Source organism: Medicago truncatula, chromosome 2 (assembly GCF_003473485.1).
Source record: "Medicago truncatula cultivar Jemalong A17 chromosome 2, MtrunA17r5.0-ANR, whole genome shotgun sequence".
Lineage (NCBI taxonomy): Eukaryota > Viridiplantae > Streptophyta > Magnoliopsida > Fabales > Fabaceae > Medicago > Medicago truncatula.
In genome coordinates, this window is record NC_053043.1 from 29017564 (window position 1) to 29038617 (window position 21054).

At 33.3% G+C, this 21054-nt stretch overlaps 2 protein-coding genes across 2 annotated transcripts; one reads left to right on the forward strand and one right to left on the reverse strand.

Moving 5' to 3' along the window:
• Positions 1–7518: 7518 nt before the first annotated feature.
• On the forward strand, positions 7519–14226 carry LOC25486745 (nudix hydrolase 19, chloroplastic). Its single transcript, XM_013608463.3, has 6 exons — positions 7519–8133; positions 9948–10088; positions 10174–10278; positions 10612–10711; positions 12846–12938; positions 13564–14226. The coding sequence occupies exons 1-6, from the start codon at positions 7567–7569 to the stop codon at positions 13854–13856; spliced, it is 1299 nt and encodes a 432-aa protein (XP_013463917.1). The 5' UTR covers positions 7519–7566; the 3' UTR covers positions 13857–14226.
• Positions 14227–17566: 3340 nt separating this feature from the next.
• Positions 17567–17953, reverse strand: LOC120578363 (zinc finger A20 and AN1 domain-containing stress-associated protein 6). The gene has a single exon (XM_039831042.1). It carries the CDS (start codon positions 17951–17953, stop codon positions 17567–17569), a length of 387 nt encoding a protein of 128 aa, XP_039686976.1.
• Between the last annotated feature and the right edge of the window lie 3101 nt (positions 17954–21054).

The following is a 21054-nucleotide window of genomic DNA, read 5'->3' on the forward strand; positions in this document are numbered from 1 at the left end:
ACGGAGAAGAAGGGAAAGGATGTCTCTTTTCAGAAATTCCAATTAATGCCACTGAAAAAGGGTCAGCCGGGTTGGACTTTTTAGCTGGGCCGGGTCTGAAATGGGCTGCAATTCAATTTGGATTTTTGTTTTTTTGCTGAAAATAGGCCCGATAGCACATGTTTCTTGGAGGAAAACAACTCATTCAAATTTTAATACCATAAAATGCATTTTCATGTTTTTTTTATTGTGTAAATTTCAAATTGTTATGGTTTTGTGGTCCCTATTACTATAAGTGATGATAAAATGAGATTATAAAAAATGATGATTTATTGTAGGAGGCTTAGAATTTTGACACATTGGATTGGTGCAATTTTTTTTTCCTATTTGTGTCTTTACATTTGTATATTATTAAGATTAAGATTCCTTATGTATCATTATGAACCTTTTGTTGGATTAAATCTTTAAAGATGTTTATGTTGAGGCTATGTGCCAGATTTATTTGAAGGATGTTTAATGTTGAAAATAAATTATGCTGCGATGAATTGATATGTTTTATTGAAACTATTATTTAATGAATAGCAATTTATCCTATTCAAGAATTTTTTAGAAGCAGTGTAACACTCCGTTTGTTGATTAACTCTGATTTTATTTAATAATATTTATGTTGGAAAATTGGGGTGTTACATGAAGTACTATGAATTAAGAAGTAATCTACGAAGTACTAGTAACTATTAAGTATTGTTATGTTTAGTCTTTAATGTTGTAATGTTCCGTTGTCTTTAAATTAAGAAGTAATCTAGGAAGTACTAATAACTATGAAGTACTGTTATGTTTTTCCTTTCAATTAGGAAGTAATCTAAGAAGTGGTAGTAACCATGAAGTACTAGTAACTTATGTAATGTTTTTATCCCTTAATGAAGACTTATGTTGTGTGATAATTATGCTCGTATTTTTGGTTCACTTATGTTGTTTTTTTGCTTCAGTTTTAACTGGTATTTTGACTCTGATTTGCTGGTTTTCTTGTTCAGTTTTTACCACCCTTTTAGATTGTGTGAAAGTAATGTCCTGATCATAGTTATTTGCAATATTGTTATGATTTCTGCACTATATTTGTTTTAGATTGCAGTTATTTGCAATGTTGTTGTGATTTCTGCACTATATTATGCACTTGCTAGTAATGTTTAATTTTTAAAAGACCATTCACTTGCTGATTGTTCTGGTCATTGTTATGTTTTTTATGTTTCAAAGCATGTTTTAGATTGTGTGACATTCAAGATAACTCATTAAATTAACTTTTTTGTTTTTGTTTTTTCTTACTAATTAATTACCTTTGACATAGCCAAATCTCATTGCAAAATGAACTATTGGAATGAAGAATCAAATGAAGACGATGATTTTTTTTTAACAAACTTCTTTAGTGGCTGCACTAATGGGTGAGTATGCTGTAAAACATTTATGTAAAGAGCCATGTAGAACTAGTGAGCTAACAGAGCATGCATGAGTGAAAGAAGTATTGCAAGGAAATCCCACTCGTTGTTATGAGATGTTTCAAATGGAAAAACATATTTTTCATAAACTTTGCACTAAATTAGTTGATCATGGTTTAAAGCCCACTAATCACATAGGAGTAGAAGAGATGGTTGCAATGTTCTTACTTGTTGTTGGACATGGAGTGGGTAATAGAATGATTCAAGAAAGGTTCCAACACTCAGGAGAAACTGTGAGTAGACGTTTTCATGATGTGTTAGTTTCTTTCTTGAGTTTGTCCATCGAATATATAAAGCCTTAAGATCCTTTGTTCCGTGATAGTCATGCAAAAATTCAAAGTGATCCACGGTATTGGCCATTTTTTAAGAATGCCATAGGAGCAATCGATGGTACGCATATTCCCTGTGTGGTTAGTGCCAATGATCAAACTAGATTTATTAGACGAAAGTGATATCTGACACAAAATGTAATGGTTGTATGTGATTGGAACATGTGCTTTACTTTTGTTTTAGCTGGATGGGAAGGTACTGCCCATGATGCTCGTGTTTTTGACCATGCTCTCACAAATGCAAATCTAAATTTTCCACATCCTCCTCCAGCTATTAATATTATCCTTTACAACTTATTTCTTAGTATTATTTTTTTACAATTTATAATTTAATTTATTTTTAGGTATGTATTATTTGGTGGATGCCGGTTATCCAACACCGATGGGGTATCTTGGTCCATACAGATGTGAACGTTATCACCTCCCTGATTTTCGGCATTCTCATGGGTTTGAAAATAATAACGAGGTATTCAATTATTATCACTCAAGTTTAAGGTGCACAATAGAAAGAACTTTTTGGTGTATGAAAGAATAGATTTGCAATTCTACGACGCATGACTAAATTCACAATTAAGACACAAGTTGAAGTCGTTGCTGCAACAATGACTATACATAACTTTATTAGAAGGAATGCTGATATGGACGTCGATTTCAATCTGTATGAGGATGAAGACATAACCCTTGATCATGATGATTATCGTAGACCAGGTAATTTGGATTTATCTCAAAATTTAAATATAGCTTCCTTATCTGAGATGAATCATGTTCGAAACTCGGTTCGAGATCAAATTATAGTGTTCAAGAAAAATCATTAGTATTGTAGTAATGTTTAATTTTAAAAGACCATCAGAGATGAGATAGCAGGATGCAGTGAGAAGGCAAATGACTATCTTGCAAAGAAATACCCTCTCTGCAACTCATCAACCAAACACTTAGTTATGCTAGCGAGTTGGAGATGATTGTCTCAAATGAAATGGATGCAATGAATTTTGTGTTTTCCAAGATTGCTAATATTGTCTAATGAAATTGTTCAGTTCTAATTCAACGTGGAACTGTAAAATGATTTTATCTCTTTATTTTGTTCATCTAGGTGTTGTATTGTTCCTTAGTGTTCCATTTTCTTTCTTCTTTACAGTGGTCAAAATCATTATATGCTTGTGTTGACTACTATATCGTAAGAATTGGACAATTGATGAATTTCAAATCCATTGGAAGGTTCATATTTAAAAAAAAAATTATATATATTCCTTACATGCATTTTTATTTGAATATTGTGTGATTAACAATTATATTAATTTAGTAATTTTATTGTCAGTTAATCAGAAATAAATGAAGGATTAAAAAATCAAATATATGTAAAATTTGATATATATATATATATATATATATATATATATATATATATATATATATATATATATATATTCCATTTTAAAGCTCATTTTGGTCTTTTACACATCTAAAAGCAATTCTGATTCAAAACATCCAAACAACATTTTTCATACTAATCACTTTTGTTTTGAAGGTATCCAAACATAAATCACTTTACATTCAACTCACTTTTAACCAAAATCAATTCTACCAAAATCAATTTTTTCCACCGCACAACCAAACTCACGCAATAATCAAATTATTTTTCCTTCGAGAAAAAAAATCAAATTATTTTAATTTTTAATTATAAGACTATGTAAGAAAAGTTTTATCTTTAACTATAAAATTATCTATAAATTTTTAAATGTATTTATTTTCCTTTTCTTTGAATATACTCTATCAATACTATAAATGTATGAGTAAATAATTATTTTTGTTCCGAATGTATATGAATAGCCATGATAGTCTATCAATGTATTGAAATTTCAAAATAGTCATTGATTGTATACTATGTTGGTCAAAATAGTTTTAGACGTTAAAGTAATCTTTTAATGTTGACAATAACTATTTTCTTATATGGACTAATATCACAATAGTGACGAGAGTGATATGAAAGTATGTACTTAGAGATTGATATGACAATAACTATATTAAGGGACTGATATGACAATAGTAACAAAACATTTTAACGTTAGAGACTATTTTGACTAACGTAGTACACAATCATAGACTATATTATAATTTCAATACAATTGAAGGACTATTGTGACTATTCGTTACACATTTCGGGACAAAAATGACTATTTATCCATAAATGCATATTGAATATATCTGTAAAAAATGAAAATTTGGTAATACTAATTTTTTTTGAACAAGCCAAAATGAGATATATATTAACGACAAATAAGTTTGCTTCCTAACACAAGGAGTGCCTATAGAAGCCAAAATTTGGTAATACTAATACTCACATACATTTGTGTCCTCGTGAGCTTAGTTCAGTTGGTATAGACAATGCATAAAAAAAATATGCAAAGTCGGGGTTCAAATCCCGGCCACCACAAAAAAAAGTCACATACATTTGTGATAAATTCCTTACCCAACCATTTTTCATAATACTCGTGATTTAAGTAAAACAGTCCCATAAAAAGGTACGCATAGAATATAATCCAAAACATTTAATTTTAAGAAAATCTGACACATTTATTTATTGGTATTAACCTTTGGTTTTTAAGGGAAAGGGGCCCTAGTAATCCAGAGTTCGGCTGTGAGATAAGGATTGTATGACTACAAATTGTTTAGTTATTTATTTTATGAATAAAGAGCATGCAAATGTACTACTATCATTATAACTTAAGTTATTGAGATCCCAACTAAGTTCGTACTTAACAAGTATGCAGCCAACCTCTCCTCTTTAGGCTCGGGTGAATGAAGAAGCATGGAAGGCTATTTGCTTGGATGGAAGAGCACGTAGGTGAATATTGTGAGCTATTAACTTATAGAGAAATGATATTTATACTACAATTTTTTAACAACTTTTAGACAACTTTCTCTCTCATACTCACATTATATTCTTACTTTTTCTCTTTCTTTTTTTCTCTCCATTGTTTTTGACCAATGAGAAGAGAGAAAAAGAGATTGTCATTGAAGTTGTTAGCAAATGGTTGTTAAAATATCATTCCTCTAACTTATATTGATTTTCAAGGTGGTTCGCGGCGGACTTGTGGGTTTGGATATTTAAGTGTGTGTTTGGTATGGTGTTGGCGAGAATTGATTTAATAGAATTGAGTTTGAGAGAATTGATTTTGATTAAAAGTGAGTTTGAGATGAAATAGTTTATGTTTGGATACACTTGTTTAAAAGTGATTGTGATGAGTTAATGTTGTTTGGATAGTTTGAATCAAAATTGATTTTGAATGTAAAATGACCAAACACCCCTAAACGTAGAATTTGTTGTATTTTTCCAACAAAAAAAAAACAATTATATCACATTTACCAAAGCTGTATTTTTTAACGTGTAGTGATAAAAAAAAATCAAATTTATAACAAAAATAACTGCAACCTAACCCAACTTAAAACTAAAAAAAAATGATTTTCTTTTTTCAACAAAAAAAACACTACGTCCAATAAAAAAGAAAAAACTACCACGCTTCTGTTTCTCAGTTTCGGCATATCCCTTCCATTTCTCCACAACCTTCTTCACTGTTTCTACACACTTCCTCATCTCTTAATACACAATTGCAATTTCTTCCTCTATCTCGCAATAATTTCATTCCATTCTTTCTACCATCCTTATTGAATAAACTGAAAGCTTCTTTGTGCAATGACCTTCAACTTACAGAAGGAAATTCAGATCTGTGTGGTTGAAATTCAGATCTATGTGGTTGAGTTTCAAGGTAAAATACAAGGTTGAAGTGATGTGAAGTAATGAAAGGAAGAAAGGTTGTGAGAAAGAGAAATTGAAGGCTTGAATTTATGGGTAATTTGGTAAAGTTCTTGCCACTTGAAAAATTAGAGGTTGTACCTGCGTTTTCTCTAACGTAGAAACTAGGAATTCCTGATTTAGCTGTACATGCGTTTTGATCTCAAAACTGAGTTTTTTGGAAGCACTTTTCATTCACCCAAACAAAAAAAATATTCTAGAAACCACGTTCGAAAAAGGAAACGGAGGTTTGACTGCTTCAAACGGGTTGCCAAACACATACTAATTCTTCCAAATGCTACTAAGTGAGTAGCACTTACAAACTACTTTACAGCGGTGGACATAGTCAATCCTTCCGACAACTATCACATTCTTTGGCTTAAAACGATTATGCTCAAAGTAACTCTTTTTGCTTGACGGTTGTTTACCAATATACCGACTAAGAACAAATTTTTAGGAAGACGTGTTCTATCAATCAATGATCAAATTTGTGGCAGAGAGTATGATATAAATGAAGAAAGAGATCCCTTATTTATTTGATGTAAGAAAGAGATCACTTATCAGTTGCGATTAAGGGTCTGTTTGGTAAGCCCATTAAATGAGCTTATAGCTTATAGGCTTATAAGCTCGTTTGACAAAAAAAGCTATGTTTGGTAATGCTCTCTTACCACGAGCTTATAGCTTATTTCACGAGCTTATATGCTATTTTTCAGAAGCTATTTCAAGTAGCGTCTGAGCTTATAGCTTTTAGCTTTTTATCTTTTGTTCCATTTTTACCCTTATTATTTTAACTAAAAGTCAAATTTACCCTTTATCATTTATTATACTTAAAAACAAAACGGCGTATGCTTCTCTTTAACACTTACAATTTCTATGCAACAACGTTAGTGACATATGATTTTCCTAAAAAAAATGACCTATGATTTTTATAGGTATACATATAGATTACATATTTTCCCGTCAACTTTTTTTTTTACGTATTTTATGTTTCTGGTGCTATTCTTTTAACACTTATTTCTTTTATCATTTTTAATCCTATTGATAGAGATTACGTATTTTATGTTTTTGTTGCTATTCTTTTAAAACTTATTTTGTTTTATCATTTTTAATCTTATTGATAGATTATTTTTTACTTTGTCTATAAAATAAAATTTTATACTTTATTCATTAATAAAGTATACAAACTGAATGAAATAAAAAAATATAAAAAAATTATATTGATTAGAATAATAAATTTAAATGACTAAATTAAGAAATTTTAAATACTTAAATTTTAATTGATATATAAGTTTTATTATAAATTAAAAATACTCTTTTATGCCATTTTACATTTATCAGCTAGCCGAACCGCTAATTTTACCGAACACTTCAATTAGCTTATCAGCTATAAGCTATCAGCTATCCGCTATTTTACCAAACAGAGCCTAAGTTATACTAAATTTGTAATGAGAATAAAAATAGTTGCACTAGTTTACACTTTACACGATGATGCATGTATCTTTTCAATCTCTCTTATTATAAAACAACTACAAATTTTATGGATATGGATATATTAATAAAGTTTTTGTAACAATATATAGTGGTGATACCTTAGAATCACGGATATAAAATTTTGTTGTAAAATACATATTATTTGATTAAAAATTATTCTATCCAATAATTAATTCAGGTTCTTTTAACTTATTGTTCTTTATTAAGCACTTTATCTTAGACACTTCTTTATTTTTAGCGAGAATTTGTCGGTTAGTTGGATTCTATAATACATAATACTAATGAATTAGCTTCGATAGTTGCCGAGAGAGGATATCAATTTACGCAACAAAAAAAACACTTCTTAATCTTTTTTTGAAGGATTACTTCTTAGGTAAAATAAAAAAAAGTAAATTACAATTTTTTTATTTGAAATTTTCAATAACTGTTTTTCATTTTATTTTTTTCTCTCAATCAAAACCAAACACCACCTCTATGGAAGAAGAACATGTTGAAGCTACAATCTACAAAACTCATTTCCTTACTTTCACTCTCTAAGAACCTCTCACAAAAATCTACAACACATTTCTCTCATTCCAATCACAACCCAACCATGTCCATAAACTTTACCACCCACGCCTTCGCCGGAAACCCACTAATCTCCAAAACCCAAAACAAAAACGATCTATTTTCCCCCACAACCGCTCTCGAAACCCTAAAATCCCGAATCACCGACAATACCAACCACCACTCTCCGAATTTCAAGATACTTCCGTTCAGGAATGGGAGGCCTCTCGCGACTGCCGGTGGTGGTGAGCCGTGGCGACTCGGTTGGATTGGTGTTGGGGAGATTAGGGGAGTGCTGGGGACTGAATTGAATGGTGATTTGTTTGTGTATTTGGGTTCGAATGTTGAAGAAGATGTAGTTTATTGGACGATTGATGTGTCTGGGGAGAGTGGTTTTGTGGCGGAGTTTGGTGGAGTGAGGTTTAGTTTTGTTGAGTTGAGGACACTTATGGTTGCTACTGATTGGGTTGATTTTAAAGCTATGGGGAATTTGGCTATTGCTGGTCATGTGAGTTTCTTTTTGTTGTGTTGTTGAGTAATTACATCGTTTAGTATAGACATTGTTTTTGGAGGGTAATTTGTATGAAGCACGGACGGGCACGGACGGACACGGGACATGACACGGACACCGACATGCTGACACAGATAATAATTTGAGAAAATGATATAATTTAGTGCAATCATAGGTGTCATGTCGGTGTCGGGGTTGGACACCGACCCGTGTCTGACACGGGACACGCCTAATCCGAGGAGTGTCCTTGCTTCATGTAATTGATGCTATGTTTGGTCGAAACTATGTGTTTGAGCATAAGAGAGTAGATTAGATGGGGAATAGTCGAATCACTAGAGGCAAAAGAAGACTTAGAAAAACTATAGAAACTTTTAATTTAGTTTAGACATTGTTTTTGGAGGGTAATTTGTATGAAGCACGGACACAGACACGAACACGGACACCGGACATGACACGGACACCGACATGCTGACACAGATAATAATTTGAGAAAATGATATAATTTAGTGTAATCATAGGTGTCGTGTCGGTGTCGGGGTCGGACACCGACCGGTGTCTGACACGGGACACGCCTAATCCGAGGAGTGTCCGTGGTTCATATATGTTTGGTTGAAACTATGTGTTTGAGCATAAGAGAGTAGATTAGATGGGGAATAGTCGAATCACTAGAGGCAAAGGAAGACTTAGAAAAACTATAGAAACTATTAAGAAATATGGTATATGGTAAAGCATTATGACATCGTTTGATCTATGTGGCAGACCAAATTTAGTGGATAAGATTTAGTGGTTGTTGTTTTTGTTGATAAACAAATGTTAATTGTGATTGAATTGATGGTTATGTTAGTTTTTTGGGTTTGAGTTTGAAACTCTTGGTTAGAATTACCTTAACGTTTCTTAGCTCACCAACCAAGTTATGTATTTGGTCGAGACATAACATATTTTGTAAAATAAAAGAGAACTAACGATGGATTGAAGAATGGTACATTTAGGATTTGCATGTTGTTCATTGTTGTAAAACAACACCAACAATCAATCTTTATCCCACTAAGTGGGGGTCGGCTACATGGATCAAATGACACCGTAATGTAGTTCATTGTTATCACTATATCAATATATTATCTTATATTATATAACCATAATAAAAACATACATAAATAACAAAACAACATGCTTATCGAGTAAAAAACTGTTGGCGATGGGTGATATTAGGACTTAGGACGGTTCAGAACATAATATAGCAATGAGTTTTGTAATGTTAGAAAGTAGAAATCATTGTCTTGGTTTCTTCATCTTTTAAGAATGGAACCCAACACCTTATTGTTGACCGACTATGTTTCATATCACTTACCAGTTGGACCGACTTTCATTGGCAGAATATTTGAATTAAATTATGTTCAGATTAGTCTCTGAAAATTGGAGAAGTTGAAAAGAGCATCCAAATGTGTTGGGGTTGAATATGTGATTTCAGTTTTTCCTTTTTTTTTATATGTTTGGCATCAAATTACAGGAAGAGAAGATGATTTTCTACTTGCTCATGTTCATCTCCTTCTTTACTTTCCCACCTTTCAATTGTCTGAGAATTTGTTTATAGATTTTACAAGCTTGAGAGTTATTAGTCTTCATCTTATTTAGGATTTATCATATTTCACTGTGACAAATACTAAAATACTTATGCAAGTGTCTGCAGTTATGTTATTTTTCTAGTTTGTTGATCTTTATCATATTTCAGTTGTAAATGACTGCTGTAAGATATTTACATATCTAAATACAAATCGGCAACTGCTGCTTTACTAATTCCTAGATTTTGCCAGGCAAGAGCACTGTTAGAATGGCATAATATATCACGTTTTTGTGGACATTGTGGAGAGAAAACAGTCCCAAGGGAAGCTGGGAAGCGGAAGCAGTGTTCAAACGAATCATGCAAAAAGAGGATATATCCACGAGTTGACCCGGTTTGCTAGTTTCTGTTCTAAGTTTTTAATGGTCAATTGAATGATTTGATGTTTTGCTGAAGACTGATCAATTGATCTTATGCAGGTGGTCATTATGCTGGTAATTGATCGAGAGAACGATCGTGCCCTTTTGAGCAAACAATCCAGATTTGTGCCTAGAATGTGGAGCTGCTTAGCAGGTTTTATAGAGGTGTATTCTTGACCTTATTTAATGTGTCTTTGGAATGAGATTAGATTTTAGTTTATGCATGAATATTTTTTATTTTAGAAATGATACTTGAACAGCCATTTTGTGACAACTTTCTCTCTCATACTCACATTATTTTTTACTTTATCTCTATTGCTTTGGTTTTCGTGCAAATACATACTTTTTCTTTGTAAATTATGGTTGTCCCATAAGTTGTCAACCAAATGGTTGTTCAAATAACACTCCTCTTTTTATTTTTATTTTTATTTTTTTAGTTGTAACATTTTATCACTATATTTAAAAAACTTAAAATTTGTCTATGGGTGTTGCATTTAGCCAGGAGAAAGCTTGGAGGAGGCTGTGAGAAGAGAAACATGGGAGGAGACTGGTATTGAAGTTGGAGAAGTTGTATATCACAGTTCTCAGCCATGGCCTGGTATAACATATTTTGCATAATGATTTTATTTAAATTAACTTTTGTACTGTGATTATTTTCTCCATTTGTTTTTTTTTAACCAAAAAGAGGAGCAGTAAAGGTATGCTACCTCAAAACTTCATTATAAAAGAGAGAAATACAAAAGAAAAGGAGGGGGACATAAGACCAAAACCTCCTAAAAATTGATAAACCTAAAATTAGGCATACCAAGACGATTTTTGACATAAAATTCTCTGATATCTAGAGGCACTTCTGACCATATTGTTAAATTTTGGACAGTTAGCCCTAACGCTGCCAATATATCGGCACAATGGTTGCCTTCTCTGTATATATGAGAGACAATAAAATTCATGGCATTTAGCAGTAGCTTACAATTGTACCACCTATTTCTCAGATTGCAAGGAATAAGAGCTTCGTTTTTAAAAGCCATCACAACTAAAGCTGAGTCTGTTTCAATCCAAAGGTTCGGCCATCTCCTTTGGCTAGCTATCTCAATAGCTCTTAGCACTCCTGAAATCTCAGCATGGTACGCAGATCCACCTCCAATGTTCTCAGCAAAGCAACAAAGAGAAATAGCATCAGAGTTCCTGAAAATACCTCCACAAGAAGAGTTTGTTGTGTTTGAAGCTCCATCAGTGTTGCACTTCACCCAATTGGCAATAGGGGGTTGCCAAATAACTTCACCCAATTTCTCCATTTGTTAGTATCAGCAAAAATCCGAAAAATCTTCGTTTATAAACATCTATTAGTGGATGTTCTAACTGTTGTGTGTATAAAAAAGGAAAAAAAAATTGGTTTTGGCTTTGGCTTTGGCTTTGGCTTTTTCTTTCTCCCATGATTATCTTCGAGGGTCTTAAGGATGACCAAATTGAATATGAGACTTATACTTAGTTTATGGAGTCTTTGGTAGAATTTATTAAAAAGGAAATGAATGTAGTCAGGGTAGTCCGAGTCGAGATCCTGTGCAGGATGAGGGAGATATAACCAGATCGTAAATCGTGGAATGTCACAAAGATCGTAAGATCCTACCAAAATACCTAATATAACAACTTAAGTGAAATAAGCTTCAAATCGCACCCAAAATACTTCATGAAACTCAAATTTAGGATCATAAGATTCATAACATGATGTCTTACAAAATTCATAAATGGCACAAACAGCCACATCAATGGATATAAAATGTCAATGGGAAAGAATATAAAAAAGAGCAGTGCCAGGACAGATGGAAAGGGTCAAATGTGTTACTGCTCAAGGGTAGCACTCGCACAAAGCCAGAAGGTTTCTACCTCGTTTGACTCTATGAGATGGAAACGGTTATGTATGCACGATGGGAAGGCAGCACCCAGAAGCAGTGGCTGAAGGCCAAAAAAGAGCGCAAAACAGAGCAATTCAAACGAGAGTACCAGGTTTCCACAAGTTAGGCTTAGTGACTTAGAAACTAACTACCACACCCTTTTCATGTCTTTAACACATGATTCAACCAGTTTTACAGCTCTGAATGGACATCCATGCCGCTCCCACCAATTAACTATTCTTGGCATGCATGAACACAATGAGACCTAGTATGATCACAGAATCACACGATTCCATGCTCTGACTCCCGATTTTAACTACAATGGATGTAGTTGCTTACATCTTACAAGTCTGACTACATTTATTACCACCTTCCAAATGTGTAATCATGTTGCAATTTGTATTATGATATGAATTAACTTTTTTTGTTGTAAACAGAACGTCATAGAAAACTTATAGGCTGTGCACTATTGGTATATGTTAACTAATTATTTTGTCCCAATTTTCAACTTACTTTAGGATCTGTTATGGGATACACTATTTCTTCCTCTATCATAATCTAAGAAAGTTATGGGATACACTATTTCTTCCTTTATCATAATCTAAGAAGAAATTTTATCACTTGTGTGGTGTTTTGATCATATTCAAATTAACATAATCTGAGTTAGTGTCTTGAATATGTTCAGTCTACATGAATGTTCTAATATTTTTAAGATGAAATCACTTTTCAAAAGCAGTTAAATGCAAAGTAGTCTAAATTACTGGATTAAAACATTCTTCGTATGCTAATACTTTCTTTCTTTTGTATGTTAATACTTTCTTTTCTATTGGTTTTATATAGTTGGACCAAACAGTATGCCATGTCAGCTTATGGTTGGATTCTTTGCATATGCTAAATCCCTGGAAATTAACGTCGACAAGGAAGAGTTGGAAGGTATAATAGCCACCATTGTTTCATTGAATTTATTTAATACCCACTCCTCACCTAATGCATCCTTTTTTCCCTGATATATATGCATGACATTGAGTGGTGAGAGAACGACGTACTAATCATGAGTTATGACTGACACTTGCATACATGTGTATAGTTGCATTCACGAGCGGTGAGTGGAAGACGTTTAAATTATGAGCAGTGAGGATTGAGCCCTACAGGTGTATTCTTATGCAGCTGAGATATAGGTCATTCTTATGCATTCGTCTTGTATACTTGTATAGTTGCAAGTACTGGTGATAAGCATAGTGGGGTTGCCGAAATCACAGTGGGGATGGCAAATAGTGTAAAAGCTACACTTTGTTGCTTTTGTAAAATCACGGTGGCTCACCATGATTTCGGCAACGCCATTGTGATACCAAACATGCACGAAGAGTGTTTAATTGATGTCGTGTTTCTCTTTACCCCATTTGCATTCTTATCTAGCAAGCCTTTCTCTCTTATGTTGATGGCTCGTTTAACTTCCCAAGCATTCGCTTCCATGCCACTTCACACACACTTCCATTTCTATCGTAATATTATTTTTTATGATCAGTGACATATAATATGCTTCAACTTTCTTATGTAGATGCTCAGTGGCACAGTAGAGAAGATGTAAGAAAAGCTCTGACATTTGCCGAGTACAAGAAAGCTCAAACAACAGCAGCAGCAAAGGTAGAACAAATGTGTAAAGGAGTTGAAAAAACCCACAGCCTGTCTACTGATTTCAATGTGGAAAGTGGTGAACTTGCACCAATGTTTGTTCCTGGACCCTTTGCAATAGCCCATCACCTTATTTCCTCTTGGGCATTCCCAGATCAAAATGTAAAAGGTACTGAATGCCATTCAAAACAGCCTAGTGGTTCTGTGTCTAATTTGTAGTATTGGCAGATTGCTTTTGAAGACAACTTGGATATAAAGTATATCATATTATTGTCATAAACCTCTAGAAGGGTTAAGTGGCCAAATGGGTTTCAAAATTTTCACTTCCAACAGTTGTAAAGAGTATGCACACCTAGATTTGAAAACATCTACCTTTGATGTTGCTGTTAGCAGGCCCAATATAGTTTATTTACATGTATTAAATAGAATAAGTATGGAGATTTACTTCCATTCAGGTGTTTTTATGTTGGTTTGGTTGAGATAGAGTTGGCTCCTAGAGGTTTTGTTAGCAACTAGTAGTTATTGTACTTTCTTTGTGATCTTGTAACCAACTTTCATAGTGTTATTTATATTTCCATAATCATACTTATATCTAATCTTTGTTAACATTGCTAATGAAATTGCAAACCCTAAACCTAAATGGTTTTGGCTCCAAAACAAGGGAGGCCGTTGGATCTCATCATTTGGCTAAGCATGCATCTCATCCTTTGATCTAATCTGAGTCAAATTTTCAAATTTGATGTATATTTCCTATGCACTTATCCAAGTTTTGACTCATTAATTATCCTCCAATTCCCAAATTGACTCCACACTTATCGATGTCCACCTCTTTCTCCTTCATTTTTAAGTTCTCTTCTCTCCTCTCCCATTATTCCTTCTTTATGTGTTGGAATTCAGATTGCTTTTACTCAAAAAAATCTCTTCGCCCTTTGAGTTGTTCATCTTCCACCTCAATCTCAGACATTCAAACAAAATTCTATGCCGTTGCCGCTCTCTCCGTCGCCGCAGCTCTCTCCTGTCGTCGCCCTTCACCAATGCTCTTGATTCCGACATCACCTTCGTCGTTGTCGTCTGCGGCATCATATCAGCCAGGTGTGTTGAAGATGCTACTATATATATCCTAAATCGTTGTTCTTGTAACTTTTCCCTAACTTTGTTATTCCATTACATTTTTGGTTTGTTTGTAAGTGAATTGATGATATTTAAATAGATTTTACCATCATGTATTATGCTGTTAATAAATTGATTGATACTTTAAAATCATATGTGTATTTTTTTTTCAAACACACCAATATGTCCATTGATGCTGACCTTTAATGATTGTGCTTTCCACTTCGCTCTGTGTTTATAAATTGAAAATATGATTGCGAAGTATATTTAGTTATTCAACATTCCTTACGTTCAATTCATTTATCTTGCACGGGTTCTACTGTCATTTTGGGAGCTTTTCTGGTGGTGCTGTGCAGGTTTTTGGTGGTTTCAGGGTGTTGTCATGGTGTTGTTGGCAGTTTAGTTGCTGGTTTCAGCTGCTGGCTGGCATCTATAGGGTTGGCGGTTGCAGCTGTTTGGATCTATAGCTTTGTGTTTTGCAATGACTATAAACAAAAGTCAGGGACAATCACTTAAGCAAGTTGACATCTATCTTTCATAGTCGGTCGTCTCACATGGGCAGCTATATGTTGCAATATCACGTGTTACATCAAGGGATGGTCTGAAGAAATTATTAACGGATGACAATGGGGATTGTATCAGCACCACTTCAAATGTAGTTTATAAGGAGATATTCGAAAATGTGTGACCCAATATTTTGTATGCCCTTAAATACTTTTTATGTTTATTTATTTTATTTTTTATGTAATGAATAATATCAGAACTTTTTTAGCTTCTCCATTTTTAATGTCCCGGGCGTTAGCACGGGTAATAGTCCTAGTATTGTGAAATACTACTATAATACAAGTATTGTACGGTTATATCTATCTATTACTTACTCTATACAATAGATCTGAGTTACTTTCTTTTCCGTACTACACTGGCTATGTTAGTATTGTGTGCTCATAACTGTGTTAGCAAAAGTAGTGGTGATGAGGAGTGAAATATGTTATATGAAAAACCAAATCCCCTGTTTAGAGGTTGAGATAACTGATAAAGATAGGATTTAGGGTTTTTATTAGGTCGAAATCCCCAAATTAACCCTGTCATGGGTCTAAAAATTGAGGAGAATTGCTGTTTACACATTTGATAAGGCTGTGCCACACGAGTAAATGACGTTTTTGCCCTTCGGCAGTTAACTGCCGAAGTTTTAGAAATCCGGCTGCAGTTAACTACCGAGGAAAACCTCGGTAGCTAACTGCCGAGGAAAAAACGAAAAAAAAAAAAAAAAAAACCTCGGCACTTAAGTGCCGAGGAACTCATCAATTTTTTATTACTTGTAGACTTGTCCATATATCCCCCTCTGCCTATTTTGCTATCTTCAGAAAACATGTTTGTTGCTATTTCAATTGTAGCAAAATCAAATTACAATGACTCTGTGTTTTTAAATTCAAGCACAACTTCATCACAGTTCACAGAATAGCCTTTTAAAATTAATATTCATAGCCAAAACTATATATTATATACTAAAACAAGGCATTGATTAAGCTAAAATATTATAGATGATGCGTCTCTATAATAGCATCTATATTATTGAAATAGCAGCCGGTGCGTCTCTTCTTCGCTTTTATCAATAATAAACAGCAGTCGGTGGACAAAATCACGGCCAAAATGACAACCAAAACATTGATGAGTTTCTCGGCACTTAAGTGCCGAGGTTTTTTTTTTTTTGTTTTTTCCTCGGCAGTTAACTACCGAGGTTTTCCTTGGCAGTTAACTGCAGCCGGATTTATAAAACTTCGGCAGTTAACTGCCGAAGGGCAAAAACGTCATTTACTCGTGTGGCACAACCTTATCAAATGTGTAAACAACAATTCTCTATTGAGGGTACAATCATGGCTGTAGCGGTCACTCCGCATCTCTACAACTACGAAACACAATACTTTTGTACTACTATCATGGAAAAATGCTGCTCCGCCCCACCACTATCTGATGTGTGCAAGTATGAGTTCATCTATTCATCATGCCCCCCTTCAAGCAGAAGCTCTTATATGTATCGCCGTTGCTGGTTTCTCCGCAAACAGACCGACACTGCTTGTACTGCCATTGTTGCTTTCTGCGCAGACAGACCGGCTACCTCGGTCGTACCCTACGTCAAACCGGGCTCTGATACCATTGTTGGGTCATGAGGGGAGCTCGGGCGACCGTCCACATCTAGGCTAGAACAACCGCACAAGCAAGAGAGACATCACACTCTTACCGAAAACCTTAAGGCTATGGGTTTATGGGCCCTCTTATTATAAGGTGTTTAACCTTTACTTTTCTATACGATGTGAGACATATATAACTCACACTCGCACACAACACTATCGTGGCTGTAACGGCTATCAACAGGAGAGGATTGAAATCCTTTTTAAATACCTTTTTGATAAGAACAACTCTATCCATATAAATATCATTTTGGACCTTTCCAAAAAAAAATATTTATATCATTTTGGGCAGTTGTGATAAGGTTGCTACAAGTTATGTGTGCAGTATCTGATGAGAACATCTAGATGACCAACCTATCTCTGGTAAGGCTGAGTATCAAGTCAGTCCCGGTACAGTAATAACCATCACGGGTTGATAGAGAAAGTAATGTGCAATAACCCATCAAGAAAATAAGGAAGCAAAAATAATGTAATGGCTTCTTTTTTAAAAAAACAAATTGTAATGAGTACGAAATTCATCAAGAATTGCAGCAATTCTTTATAAGAAAAAAAGAATACCAAAAACAATAGTACCCAATATCTATTAAAAGTTGAACCAAAGAAATATAATTTAAAATATCTATTAATAACCTATACCCTAAATTCTAGTTTATTTAGGACACATTTTGGATTTTGTTTAGCCAAAATTTGACGACCAATGCTTTTCAGATCAACATTACAAGAGTGTGTTTCTGGATACCTATGCCTTCCACAAAATACATCACCACAACGACACTCGAATCCTGTTAATCCAATTCTTTTGTTGCAAGTCTTGCACCTATTGTTATTCTTCTTGCCAGTAGTGTCTGTGACAGTAATGGAATCAATTTCTAAAATACTTGAGTTTTGAGAAGGAGATGACCCAAGAATAAGACCTTCAATTTCTGATAGAGTGAGACAATCATCAGAACATTTTGGACACAAGAATTTGTCTATAGCAGAACTGCAATTATTAAGACAAAGTGGTGGTGGATCCATGTTGATTTCACTTGACAAATTAAGAGAAAGCTTTCATGGAAGAAGAGAAGTTTCTCAATGACTAAGAATGTGAGAGAAATTATTTTATTTTTTGACAAAAATATGAGAGAAATTATTGATTTTTATTTTGAGGGGACAAATAATTGATTTATTGAAATGGGTGTTTATTTAATTTATTTTATAAGAAAAACATCCTAAAATACTATCTCGTCATTACTAATGGTATGATTAACATCCTAAAATACTTTCTTGTCATTAACAATGGTATAATTAACATCCTAAAATATTCTATCGTCTATTTTTTTAGAGAAATGATATTTGTACATTCATTTTATAACAACTTTTTGACAACCTTCTCTCTCATATTCACATTATACTTTTATTCTCTCTCTTCCTTTTTCTCTCTCTATTGTTTTTGACCAATGAAAAGAGAGAGAAAAGAAGTTGTCAGAAGAGTTGTCTCAAATGAATGTTCAAATATCACTACTCATTTTTTTACGGGCACCATTTGTGCAACTAAGCTCTATCCATATTTTAATATATACGTATCTTCATCAATTTTTTTTAATGGTATGGACGATTATTTTCTTTTAGGCTTCTGGGTGAATTTACCGATATTTTTTTCTTCTTCAAAAGAATCGATAATTTCTTCTATATACAACTATACAACTATAAATAATTTTACATCCTCTAATATATATATATATGAGACAGGATCCGTTGACACTGGATTCGTTGACATCAAATCTTATCCGTCAGTTATTTTAATCCAAAGATCCATAATTAATTTGTGTTTCTTTTTCTAGTGTATCATCACCCAGACACAATTATTGCTTTTAGTGATTGAAAAACTCAAACCGAAAACATGGAGCAATGATACTCGTAATTCTCTCCTAGGAAAATTGTTTTTCTCTTCCCCCGTTCCTATGAATATTATTATTCTTGTTTCTATCTCCTTTCCCTCTTATTTAACTCCTCCTATGTATTACATCACATAAAGGAAATTTATGTCAATCTTATTATAACAATTACAATTGGATGAGCTTCCTCCAAAACAAAATTACAAATTGGATGAGTTTGCTTTTAAATGATTGGATATCAAAAAAGTGAATTGTATGGTTTTGGTAGAATGGAAAACTCCATTACAATTTTATTCTGATTACGCATAAAAAAAGAAATCTCAGCAAAGTCACTGGCTTTGAATTGGTACAATTAGTATGTAGGAGAAGAGATCATAGAGGGAATTGCATTTAACAACTAATATTTCCAATTCATTTTAAACAATAATATCTTTGAAGTATTTTAATTATTCAACTATGGAGTATTTCAATTTTGCAGACAAGAGAATAAGGAGAATTATGATAGGATTATGTTTCCAATTTAGGTTTTGTAATTATTGGGAAACAAGTAATATGGCTGAATAGTTTGTGATTGAAAAAAAAAAAAATAGTTTGTGATTGAAAAAAAAAGAAAAGGATACACAATAAATAAAAATGTGGCACTATTATTAACCTTTGATTAAATAAGATCAACAGTTGAGATTTGATGTCAACGAATCCGTTGACATCTGGTGTCAACAGATCCTGACTATATATATATATATGTCATCTGTTTTGAATTGGGCTAAAGTGTTTGAAATTTAGATCTTGATAAGAAGAGATTTCATAAAACATGTTCAACGATTACGAATCAACAGCGGAAGCAAACAAAACATTGAACATGAATATGAACGAATCTACGACATGTTTGATTTATCAAGGATATTAAGAGTTGGGGTATTAGGAATACATGGAGATGAAACTTTGGTGGCAGCCCTCTCGACAACAACAATAAATAGAGGAGGTGATCTGAAACAAACATCAACATCAACACGGTTAGCAGCGGCTGATTTGGTTCTTCCTCAACCGATACCTTTATGCCTCAAGTTCTCTTCAGATGGGGAGAAGAGAGAGTTTCCCGTGTACGGTGTATTGGGGACCATAGCCTCTTTTATATTGGATGGTCATTAGGGTTTCCATTATTCTGTTAATGGGTCATCCGGACATCCACCTATATTGAGTCCATATCCATTAATTAATTACTCTAAATAGAAATCTAATAAGCCTTATTACTTAATTTGATCACTAATCAATTAAGGCTCCAAATTGATAAATAGTTAATATAATTATTATTATGATATTTGTCCACATAATGATATTAGAATATAATAAAATAATAAAATATTCCACAATCTCCTACATATCTTGATAATTATATCAAAAAAATTTAGGCACGCATCTGAATGCTATTTATCTTTAGATTTCAACTTTACAATCTGGTCTACCTCATACATTAATAATGGAACCACCGCGGCTGTCGTCACTGACATAAAACGTGACGGAACCCCGACGACCACCATATCAAGCACTTGATGACATAGATGGACATAGATGAGTGGCATAAAAATTTCAAGTAATGTGATCTCTAAATCATGTCTATTTTCAACTGATCCAACCAACAAACTTTAGTTAGATCAAACTAAAGTTTGCAATTCAATATTTGCACAAAATGATACATAAATGGTTATAACAAACATAACCTCATGAACTTTATTTCTACATAAAATCATAACATAAATTCTGTATCAATACCAAAACAAAAGTATATAACATAAAATAAAAGAGACTCCCACTAATCCAAGACATCATTAATGACAACAACCATATGAAAGATGTTATGTGTCATGTCTTTGATCAGTGAATCAGCTAGCATAAAATTTGTCTCTACTTGTTCTATCATTCAACAACAATAATCTATAAGACAATAAACTTTATAGAAGTTGTTGAATTACTATATGACTAAATTATGTCACTATATATCTTGAGTGGTCTTTCAATACCTTTTACTATATGCAACCAAGTGACATAAATATTTACAGTCATTTCTTGAGTTAGGATGTGTATTATATAAATACATCCAAAAGTCAGAGTCTAACACACTAATGATCTCCAAATTGTCAGATCTCTGATGTGAGCATAAATTCTCTTGTTCTCTTTAATAATCCTTATGGTTGCCTTTTAAACAATTCAAACTTTAAATTGCTCAAGTTTCTGCCAAACAAA

Excerpts from the sequence above, each read along its gene's own strand:
- LOC25486745 (XM_013608463.3), top strand. The coding sequence starts at position 7,567 with ATGTTGAAGCTACAATCTACAAAACTCATTTCCTTACTTTCACTCTCT. Across the intron at positions 8,134-9,947 it reads ATTTGGCTATTGCTGGTCAT|GCAAGAGCACTGTTAGAATG; the intron begins GTGAGTTTCTTT and ends AGATTTTGCCAG. Across the intron at positions 10,089-10,173 it reads TATATCCACGAGTTGACCCG|GTGGTCATTATGCTGGTAAT; the intron begins GTTTGCTAGTTT and ends GATCTTATGCAG.
- LOC120578363 (XM_039831042.1), bottom strand. The coding sequence starts at position 17,953 with ATGGATCCACCACCACTTTGTCTTAATAATTGCAGTTCTGCTATAGAC.